Below are 11,206 nucleotides of genomic sequence, written 5' to 3' on the forward strand. Positions count from 1 at the left end.
TGAGCAAAAAGCCAGAAGCAGAGTTGTGGCTCCAGTGGTAGAGCACTTATCTTGAGTGAAAAAGCTAAGGCACAGCACCAGGCCCTGAGTTCAAGCCCCAGTACAGGCACACACACACACACACACACACACACTCAAGCCCCAGTACAGGCACACACACACACACACACACACACACACACACGTTTTAGCACTGTACTGAGTTGTCTGCTGAAGCTCCCACCTTTTTAAGACCTCTAGTGAGACCACGGGGAAAGCACGTGAAGATGGTTGGGAAATGAAAACAGTACAAATGTTGTATAAAATAAGTGATATCTCTTATTATTCAACAGTTTGTGGGGGAAGGACTATGGCCTGGTCTCATGGCACTCAGATATTATAGTTAATAACAAGTTGCCCATATTTCCTCTAAGTCTAGGATCTTAGAAGCCATCTATTTCCAGATGGAGGTGCTGTGTTGTCTTGCTAGTTTGGAGTCCGGGGTCACATTCTGCCCACACGCCCTTCCAGGGCCTCCAGCTCACCCAATACCTCTTTGGGAAGATCTTGGTTGACCTGCTCTGTCAGGTAGCTGCGAATGTCACGAACCTCCTGCTCCCAGAAGTCCTTGGGGACTGATAACAGCTGAGTGGTGTCTATGGCTTTGAGGCCACTGAGGTCTAGGGCTCCTTCCTTTGGTACCAGCCCAATAGGTGTCTCTTGGGCACTCTCTTCCCCCTCTAACCTCCTGCAGATCCAGTCTAGCACACGAACATTCTCCCCAAAGCCTGGCCACAGGAAGTAGCCTGCCTCATCACGCCGGAACCAGTTGACGTGAAAGATGCGGGGCAGCTGGGCTCCCTTATGTCCCTCCATGCTCAGCCAGTGTTCCAGGTAGCGCCCAAAATTGTAGCCGAAAAAGGGCCGCATGGCAAATGGGTCGTGCATGATGACCTTCCCTAGGACGGGGAGAAGGGTGGGTAAGGAATCTTCTTCCTTTCTGGGGGTAGGGTACCCTGAATCCAGTTGGAGGAAGTTATGAAAAATTCAGCTCTGGAATATCCTTAGGGAAAGTGAAGAGAAGGAAAGAGGGGTGGGGCAGCTGAAGACTTCAGAGATGGGCAAGAGGAAGGTCTGTTTCAGAAAGGGAGGAAGGTGGGGTGCTGGTGGCCCACACCTGTAATCCTGGCTACTCAGGAGGCTGAGATCTAAAGACTGAAGTTCAAAGCCAGCTGGAGTAGGAAAAGCTACGAGACTCTAAATCTCCAATTAACCACCAGGAAACCAGAAGTGGAGCTGTGGATCAAAGTGGTTGAGCCCAGGCCTTGAATTCAAGACCCACTACTGACCCCCCCGCAAAAAAAAATAAAGGAAGAAAGGGAGAAAGCAGGTGATGTGGGCTTTTGCAGGAAGGGAGAAATGGAATGTGTCCTCACCTTTGTGTTCAGCTGCTGCAGTGGACTCAGAGCGCATGGCACTACCCACAAACACCCCATGACGCCAGTTGAAGGCCTCATATACCAAAGGTACCCCTAGAATACCAATGAACAGGGTTACATACAGTCATTTCCTTTGGATCCTCATTCCTTCCCTTCTGAAGATCTTGCTTCTCAGTCTCTCTCCCTTAAGGATGTTTCCATAACTCATGTTTCCTCCAAATTTTGCATTCACCAGGAGGAGAACTCTGAAGACAGATATCTCGAGCTAGATCTATGCTGAGGCTCCCTGAGCTTTCTATAGGAAAGCAATGGGCCCGACAGAGAGCGAGACCTTTTACCAGGAAGGCACAGAGCCCACATTTTGTTTTACCTTTGGGTCTACGACCTCCAAAGATTATAGCATCAATGGGGACTCCCTCCGGGGCCTCCCAGGCTGGATCCATAATGGGGCACTGGTGAGCAGGGGCACAAAAGCGAGAGTTGGGATGTGCACAGGGCTCCTTGTCACCTGGTAGAGGAAATACAGAAGGAAATACAGAGGAAATACATTACTTCCAAGGTCATGTTCACCCTTAACACACATGTGTACACAATTCTTACATCTTTTTCCTCATTAGCTACTACAACCTCACAGAATAAGGAGTAGGGACAAAGGAATTAGGACAGGATCCTAACGGTGCTACCAGAAAAAAAAAAGAATGGGAAAGGAATTGGATTTGGCAGGATGTGTATTTCAACTATAGGCACTTGGTATTAACTGGGAGTCATGGGAAAGGGGAAAGATTATGGCATAAGGTTATAATAGTTCCCTTAGAAACTTTACTTACACCATTATCTCTCAAATCTAAAGCAAAAAATGAGTGTCAGGTCAGTATTTCCAGGGATCAGTTTTCCATCAGCAGATCGATCTATTTCCGGTCAGCAAATGCCAACAGGAAGTTCTTTCTTTTCTTTCTTTTCTTTTTTGTACTGGTCTGGGGCTTTAAATCAGGCCCTGGGCACTGTCTCTTGGCTTTTTCACTCAAGGCTGGCACTCTACCACTTGAGCCATAGCTTTCTGGTGGTGGATTGGAGTTAAAAGTCTTATGGATGTTCCTGCTCAGGATAGCTTCCAACTGGGCTCCTCAGATCTCAGCCTCCTGTGTAGCTAGAATTACAGGCATGCCACTAGTGCCCAGCAAGAATAGATTTTAAAGAAAATAGTTTTAGTGATTTCCCTGGGCCTACTTTGACCCTGGTGGAATAGTAGTTAGGGCTTGAGGTCCTCCAACAGGAATATAATCTTAGGTGCCCACAATACCCAGTGCCTTCAAGTGCCCTGAATGTGCACATGGATGTTACTGGCCTGTTCGAGGGATGGGGAGAGTACAGAGGCAACACTCCTACCCTCACTCCCAACTCCTGCCTTCTATCTCAGAGAAGTCATCTGTCATTAGTTCTGAACATAGGATCTTAGCACAGGTTATCTATTGCTCTGGGAACTGATACTGGGTCCAAGATGCCCTAGTTATACCTCTGAATTCTGAGATGATGAAAGGGTTGGGGGAACTAGCCTGTGAGGAAAGATTAAAGTCTCTCAGATTTCTCAGTTGGGTAGGAAGGTTGTAAGGAGCTTAATAATGGTGTTAGGAAAAAAATGGAGGTGATTAGCTGAGGAGAGATGCAGGCTTCAATGACCACAGGCCACCCTCCCCTGCCATGCTTTCTTTGTTTTCACCCCTCGGTTTCTAGATTTTTGGGCACAGTTGATGGTCCAGAATGCAATGCTGGAGAAAGGCTAGGACTCCAAGGCACCTCAGAAATGTCATAGTTGAGAAACAGCTTCTGGGAAAGAGTAAGAAAGACACTAGTCTGATTCAGTGTGGAAGAAGGTTTCGGATATTGGTGTTGGAGGGACAGGGAAAGGTTGAGGGTAACAATACTGGTCTTTAGCAGTGGCTATAATGTATGGGGAGACAATGTAGCAAAAGGAGGGTTAGACCGAGGAAGAGGCCCTTTCCGAATGGGTCAAATGCTATGCTATTGTGGTGTGTGTGTGTGTGTGTGTGTGTGTGTAGGCTTGAACTCAGTGTGTGTGTGTGTGTGTGTGTGTGTGTGTGTGTGTGTAGGCTTGAACTCAGGGCCTGGTGCTTTAACTTGGCTTTTCACTCAAGGATGGCACTCCACCACTTGAGCCATACCTCCACTTATGGTTTTCTGCTGGTTTATTGGAGATGAGTCTCTTTTTCTGCCGCAGCTGGCTTTGAACCACCATCTTCAGATCTCTGACTCGTTAGTAGCTAGTATAACAGGCATGAGCCACCACCACTGGCTCCATTGTATTTTGAGTACAGTAACAAGTTTCAAAATAGCCTTTCCTCTTCCTTTTTTTCTTTTTTATTGGTGGTCGTGGGGCTTGAACTCTGGACCTGGGTGCTGTCCCTCAGCTCTTCAGCTCAAGGTGAGCACTCTACCACTTGAGCCACAGCGCCAGACCTTCCTGCTGGGCTGGCTTTGAATTGTGGTCCTTAGATCTCAGCCTCCTAGGTAGCTAGGATTATATGTGTGAGCCACTGATGCTCGGCTCCTCTTCCTTTTTTCTAATTTCAACTTATAGTTATTATTATGTATCTACTATATGTTCAACATCATGCTAGTCCCCCCTTAATGTTATTTAATTTATTCCTCCAATAATCTTTGAGAAGAGTACTATAATAATCCCCTGTCTACTGGTGGGAAAAACCTGAAAGTTAAGTAATTATGAAAATACTCAGACCAATGATCAGTAGAACTTGTGGCTTCCAAAGGTCCAGAAATTGGCTAGGGGTTGTAGAGAAGGCTCTTTCCATCATTTAGGTACTTAGGTACTAAGCCCTGGAGCCTGTGTCACAAATCCCTCATCCCACATACCAGGTTTCCAGGGTTTGCCCAGCCAGGAGGTCACAGTGATGCCAGGTGGAAGAGGCTGGTCAATGCCTTCCCAGTATACACCACCGTCACTGGTCTCAGCCACATTGGTGAAAAGAGTGTTGCTCTGGATTGTGGCCATGGCGTTAGGGTTGGTAGTAGCAGAGGTTCCAGGGGCCACTCCAAAGAAACCATTCTCTGGGTTGATGGCCCGCAGTCGACCTGGCAGGATGAGAAATTAAAGAAAGGAAGGACCAACCAGGAAAAGTTGTGTCCCCTTCCTTGGAATCCTACCCCTCCTTGGATCCTGGGTTTGACAGGGAAAGGCTCTTTTGTCTCTGGGATGGCCAGGCTACTTGGGTATGGGGCAGGGTTCTTACTGACATTGGTCACTAGGAACACTGGAGCCAGGATCAAAAGTGTGATCTGAGGGCCCCTCACCTTCATCGTCAAACCTCATCCAGGCGATGTCATCCCCCACGCACTCGACTTTCCAGCCTGGCAGTGTGGGCCGCATCATGGCCAGATTCGTCTTGCCACAGGCACTGGGGAAGGCAGCTGCCACATAACGCTTTTTCCCTGCAGGGTTAGTGATGCCCAGAATCTGTGCGTTGGGGACAGAGGGACCAAGAAGAGGTCATCATCTGCATGGGGAAGGACAGCTAGTGGGAGGGAAATATTTATTCACCAAACAGGTGTACCACTCTGCCATCAGGCCTGAGGTAGCAGTGTTCATCAGTCTGGGGCAAAGCTTCTGGCATTCTAGCAGAGTCTCTACCCACCAGCCTGGCACGTGGTAGGAAGGAGACAAGGCTGAGGCAGACTGGCTAAGCCCTGCTTCTGGCCTGTTTCCCACAACTGCCCAGTTCCTCACCAGGCCTCACCAGCATGTGCTCCGCCAGCCAGCCCTCATCCCTGGCCAGGCGAGAAGCGATCCGTAGGGCAAAGCATTTCTTGCCAAGCAAGGAGTTGCCACCATAGCCGCTGCCGAAGGAGACGATCTCCCGCTGGTCTGGCACATGGCCAATCAGGGTTTTTTCTGGGTTGCATGGCCACTGGCTCTCTGGATCCCCTGGGGACAATGGAGTTATAGAGTTGCTGGCAGTGACATCAGGAATTGGGGCTGTCAGGGGCTGGAAGGGTCAAAGCTTTGGCTGGATGAGACAAAGCTCCTAGCTTCAATACCCATCGGTTCTCATGTCTCTTATTGGACATGGAGACTGAGTTTTTTTCAATCTGTGCAAACTGCTCTTCAAACACAGTCTCACTTAAAACCTAGAATTTTCCCCTGGGTCTAAATGATTAGAATTTCATAGGGACAGGTTCTCAGGGTCTATGGATTGGTAGGATTTGGGGTTCCCTCTGAGTAGAAGGTCTTTGTGTCTTCCCCTGGCTAGGGAAGGTGCTCACCTTGGCCAGTCAGGGGCTGACCCACAGAGTGCAGACACTGGACAAAATCCCCATCTCCCAGGGTCTGAAGCACAGGAATCCCCAACCGGGTCATAATACGCATGCTTGCCACTACGTAGGCTGAGTCTGTAAGCTGCACCCCGATGCGGGACAGCGGGGAGCCCACCGGACCCATGCTGAATGGAAGCACGTACATGGTTCGGCCTGTGGAGGCAAAGTCACCTGGATGGAGAGTTCCAAACTTGGTTATACCTTCAGCGCCCCTGCCTCTAGGTCCCTGCCCTGGTTACCCTGCATGCAGCCCGGAAACCTCTCAGCCACTGCTTGCTGGAATTCAGCTGGGGACATCCAGTTGCCCAGTTGTCCATGGGCCCCACCAGCCGGGAGGGGCACAGTGTCCCGCTGAGAAGGAGTTACAATCACAGTCTTGCTTTCTACTCGTGCCACATCCTTGGGGTCTGTGCGGGCCAGCCAGCTGGGAGAGAGGGGATTGTCAGGAAGATGGTGCCCAGCAGGTCTCTTTCATTCTCAAATTCACTTTCCAAGGCCAACTTTGACTTCATGTCTTCTGTTGGCTTTACTTTTTCCTATCCAATCACATTTCCCTCCCTTCCTCTAGGCTTTGTCCCGTCTAAGAGGTGATTCCCCAAGGCTGTCCTTGGCAAATGCTCCCTACTTGGTAAGGGGAAAGGAAAAAAAAGATGAGCAAGGGATCTTATTTGTATTAGCATCTTCATTCTGTATGAAAACATCAACTAAACGCAGTTCCGTAGTCTGTTTGCCCCTGAGCTCTCTTTTTTTGTTCATCCTACTGGGATGGTTTAATTATATGTAATTTTGTCATGAAGAACCCAATTGACCTCAGTCCAAGTAGTGGCTCCCAAATGAGTGGTGTCTGGGCTCAAGGCTTACCAGTTATTGTACTTGGGGAGCTTTCGGATAAGGCCCTGGTGTTCCAACAAGGCCAGGATGGCAGTGTTCTCAGCCTCTGTCCCATCACAGATGTGAATGCCCTCAGGTTGGCACAGACGGGCACTGCGCTCCACAAAGTCTCGAACTCCAGCAGGGAGCTGGCCCAGATCTCCACTAAGCACATGCAGGTTCTGGAGGCTGCGGCATGTTGTCCAGCACCAGGGGCTCAGCTTGTGCCAGCTCAGCCTGCTAGAGAAGAAAGAGGGAGGCAATGAGCCAGCTAGCTGTCATGGAGGGTAGACAAGTGTTTGGCAGGGAAGATGGAAAGTTTGTGGAGCATGTTAAAATCTGGGGGGCATGTTAAAGTATATCTGGATGCAAGGACCCATGAAAAGCAGATTGGAGTTGGCATGTGGAAGGGTTTAGATTACATACAGCTTGTGGCAATTATTATTATTATTATTATTTTTTTGGCTGGTCTTGAGGCTTGAATTCAGGGTCTAGGAGCTGTCCCTGACCCTCTCTGTGCTCAAGGCTAGTGTTCTACCATTTGAGCCATAGCACCACTTCTGGCCTTTTCTGTTTATTTGGTGCTGAGGAATTGAACCAAGGGCTTCATGCATGCTAGGAGAGCAATCTAGTGCTAAGCCACATTGCAGTCTCAGCTTGTGGCCTTTTTAAGGCATAAAATGCCTATTTCCTGGGTAGCAAGGGTAAGTATAGACAGTGAGCATAAAGGCACATACCTGGCTATAGAAAAGCATAATATTATTGCATGTGTAGCCTATGCCTGGTCTATGTTTAGAGTGGATGAGATTTTTGTTGTTGTTGTTGTTGGTTGTGGGGCCTGAACTCTGGGCCTGGGCACTGTCCCTCAGCTCTTCAGCTCAAGCTAACACTCTACCACTTGAGCCACAGCGCCACTTCCAGTTTTTCTGCTTATGTGGTGCTGAGAAATTGGACCCAGGGCCTCATGCTTACACTCTACCACTGAGTCACCCTTCTAGCCCCGAGTACATGAGATTCATGGGATATATTTATTTTTAAATCAATTTTTTGTGATTTGATTTATCAATTGTTTATTAGCATAAATTAGTTCTACAGGGGATTTTATTGTGACATTTCCATACATACACACAATATCTCTACATCTTTCATCCCTTCTTCTCTCCTTAAAATACAATTTCAACAAGTTACATTGTTCAATTTTCACATGTATATGTAAAGTACAAACAGGTACTTTATGCCATAATTCATCTATATATTCTCTCTCCATCCTCCCACTTATAACCAACTCCCCCCTCTTATTGTAGCAAGAGGTTTCACTATGGTATTTCACATGTGCATTTTTAATTTTAATATTTATTTTTGTGCTGCTGGCTAGCACTCTACCATTTGAACCACAGCTTCACTTTTGGCTTTTTAGTAATTATTTACAGGTAAGAGTCTTACAGACTTTCCTGCCCAGGCTGGCTTGATCCACGATCCTCAGATCTCAGCCTCTTGAGTAGCTGGGATTACAGGTGTGAGCCATCAGTACCTAGCCTCAATTTTTACATTTTAGTCCAAAAAAAAAATAAAGAAAGGTAAAGAAAAGAAATGATCAGGTGCCCTCTGGTCCAAGTGGCAAGAAATTGTGTGCAAGTGAGAGATGCACGTGTCTGGTTTAAAGCTTTGTCCATGTATTTTCCATTCACAAGTAGGTTTTTCTTTTTTAATAACAGCTGTTTTTATCTTTCTTTCCCAGTGTGAATGCTGTAAGACTGTGAAAGCCTCAAGCAAACAATCTAGCCTGTGTGATGGTACAATCCTGTTCCAGTGCCAGGTTTTGATATTAGTTTCTTATACAGAGGTAGGTGGTTGGACATTGGGGTACCAGATCTGTTGCTGTCCATCTGGGTCAACAATGACTATCTAAAATGTTCCCACTGGGTAGGAATTTTTCAGCTATGTGAAAGGCTGCCCATTTGAAAATGAGTGTCATTGGTTGGGGTTGATGACTCCCAACAGTCCCTGTACTGCTTATCCTATCACCATCCTAGAAGAGAGAAACAAGGTCTGCTCTAATTGGCTTCCACCTGTAGAGTGACCCAGAGAGCAAAGGCTAAGAAAAGTTAGCCTCTTCAAATACCAAAGCCTCACCTCCCAAACACCTAAGCAGCATACAATAGCATGGCACAAGCCTGTGCATCCCCTGTCTCCCTTTCCTGAAGCCACGTGTCTAGAGAGCTAGGTTGGTGGCAGGATGCAACATCAGACTGGAGGAAACTCAGATCAGAGGTTATACATAAGCTCGGGGAAGGGAGGGAGAAGGTGTAGGTAATGGATGTGGGAGGGTGGCCTGACTGGGGTGGTTTCCAGCCATTGGGGCAGGATAGATGCCCATTCTATCCCAACAAGGGCTCCGGAGTTCTCTCTGTGCATTAATTTAAAAAGCAGAGTCTTGAGAGTTTCTCTTCACTTGGAAGCTGGCTGTGGTTATCTCTTGTGAAGTCCCCACATCCTCCTCTGGTCTTCCTAAGACCCTCTCCCTATCTTCAAGAGACCATTCCCCTGGGCTGTTAGGTGAGAGAGATAATGGGGTCAGATCCGACACTGGAACAAAAGCAAGGGAGAAGCGGGGGGGGGCTACAGAGATAACAGAGGAGACTGAGCTGAGCTCCAGGCCTAGATAGGAAGAAGCCTGCCGGATAGAAAAGACTGCCACTTGGTCCTCTAGTCCCTCGCCCTTCCCCTTCCCCCCTTCCATCTTGCTCCCCTCCTTCCCGGGGCCCCGTCCCTCCGGCTGCACTGGGCTTCCCGCCAGGTTCCAGTTGGGGGAGGCGGGGAAAGGATGTTTACCTTCCACCTTCTTGAGGGAGCTCTGAGCTCAGGTCCCAGAGAGACTCCATGCCCTCTGGCCCCACGACCCCACAGCTCCTCATTAGCCTTGGGGGAGCCAACTGGGAGCCCAGCAGGGGCCCGGAAGAAGGACCGGGGCATATTTGGAGACACAAGGCCGAGCAAGAAGGGGGAGGAAGTTCTGAGCGGCAGATGGAGACCGCGCGGGCAGACAAGCCAGCAAGGGAGGGAGGGGTAGGGGCGGGTGGAAACGAGGAGACCCAGGGTGACGGACTCCGGAGGCACGCAGCACCCCTGGGGTCGGGACCGAGCATCAGTCACCCCGCCGGCCTCCTCCGGGGATGCAACCCCAAGGGGGCGAGCACGGCGGGACGTGCGGGTGGGCCCCGGGCTGGGGGACACTCACCGCAGGCCGGGGCGGTACACAGCAGCCATGGCACCTGGGTGGGGGCTGCAGGGTGGCCACAGGAACCCAGCGGAGTCGGGGAGATAAGGAGGGCGGGCGGGGGAAGGAGGGAGTGCGGCTAAGCGAGCGGGAGCGGAGGCGGGGCGGGAGGCGCTTAAAACGCAGGCGGGCAGGCACGGGGCGGAACCTAGCCGCTTTTCTCCGCCCCGCTGGTAGGCTCCACAGATCCCCAGAGTCGGGTTCCCCGGCCCAGGTCTGCTTAGCCGCTGCCCCAACCCTACTTGGTACCGCAAAGCCCACCGCTCCCATTGGAGGCCTGGGTCCATCCAGGGCCCGCCCACGGACACGCCCCCATCGAGACCCCGCCCCTCCGCCTGCCACGCCACCCTGCTCCTGATGTAACTTCGAGAGCTCTTGCTCCTGGGAAAATGGATGGCTACGAAAGAGAGACACTGAGTGGCAAACAAGCTAGAAAACAGGGGCGAGGCCAGGGGCGGGAGCTCTCTGAGCCTATACATCTAGAAGGTCGAGAAATGGCATTTTCCTTTTTAGATCTTCCTGAGGACTGGACACTCCCAGCCCCAGGCTTTTTGGTTTCGAAGGGTCCCAAAAGGAAAGTCCCTTTAATCTCCTACTCCTAAAAACTTTGCTTGTTTCCCTCCTACTCAGAGTGCTCTTCTCTCTTACCAAGAAATTGGTGAAGTCTCTCCACCCAAGGACTGTTCCTTGACCTCTGATTTGGTTATTCTCTCTATTCCCCCTGGGGAACTCATTCTTCCTTACCCAGCCACTGTCATAAAGCTCTCAGGAAATTTCTCAAGTGGTGTCTCTAGACATTTGGACCGCTTGGATGGCTATTACCCCAGATGACATGCAATTTGATATGGTGGGCATCTGCTCCACACCCTCTCCAGTTTCTGGTTTTTCTTTAGGAAAACATCTCCTGAATCTGTGAGGCTCTGTGGATCTGACCTCACTCCCCTTGGGGGTAGGCTGTTACCTTAGCCAGTTTGTGTGTTCCTCATGCTGGCCACAACAATGAAGTATGTTCAGGGATGGGCAACAGATTTTTCATCTGGAAACTTTTCTTTTTCTGGCATCTGAAGAAATGAGCTTTTTTTTTTTGCTGTTAGGTTTGCTGAGCTGGTAGAGTATAGGCCTGAAGCTGCTGGTGTTTGTTGGTCATTCCAAAGCAGAAACTTACCTGAGACTTACCTGAATTAAGTTAGAGGAATTGATACATTTCTTCTCTTCCTCAAGCTAATTTTAAGTGGGTTTCTGTCACTTACAATAAAAATAATCTTTTCATTCTTTCAAAATTTTCATTTCTTTT

The 11,206-nt window shown here is 49.3% G+C and overlaps 1 protein-coding gene across 2 annotated transcripts; it reads right to left on the bottom strand.

The window, feature by feature from the left end:
• Nucleotides 1-295: 295 nt before the first annotated feature.
• Nucleotides 296-9,997, bottom strand: Pck2 (phosphoenolpyruvate carboxykinase 2 (mitochondrial)). Of its 2 annotated transcripts, none has more exons than XM_013025457.1 (10): nt 9,874-9,997; nt 6,627-6,872; nt 6,005-6,189; nt 5,715-5,918; nt 5,189-5,376; nt 4,746-4,908; nt 4,308-4,526; nt 1,789-1,926; nt 1,416-1,511; nt 296-938 (listed from the first exon to the last, which is right to left on the bottom strand). In XM_013025457.1, the coding sequence occupies exons 1-10, from the start codon at nt 9,900-9,902 to the stop codon at nt 484-486; spliced, it is 1,923 nt and encodes a 640-aa protein (XP_012880911.1). In that variant the 5' UTR covers nt 9,903-9,997; the 3' UTR covers nt 296-483. The 2 variants fall into 2 exon arrangements, with proteins under 2 accessions (XP_012880911.1, XP_012880910.1); XM_013025456.1 differs by lacking the exon at nt 9,874-9,997 and adding an exon at nt 9,468-9,725 and having other exon boundaries at nt 6,627-6,875.
• Nucleotides 9,998-11,206: the final 1,209 nt, after the last annotated feature.

This window comes from Dipodomys ordii, unplaced genomic scaffold, assembly GCF_000151885.1.
Source record: "Dipodomys ordii isolate 6190 unplaced genomic scaffold, Dord_2.0 Scaffold84, whole genome shotgun sequence".
NCBI lineage: Eukaryota > Metazoa > Chordata > Mammalia > Rodentia > Heteromyidae > Dipodomys > Dipodomys ordii.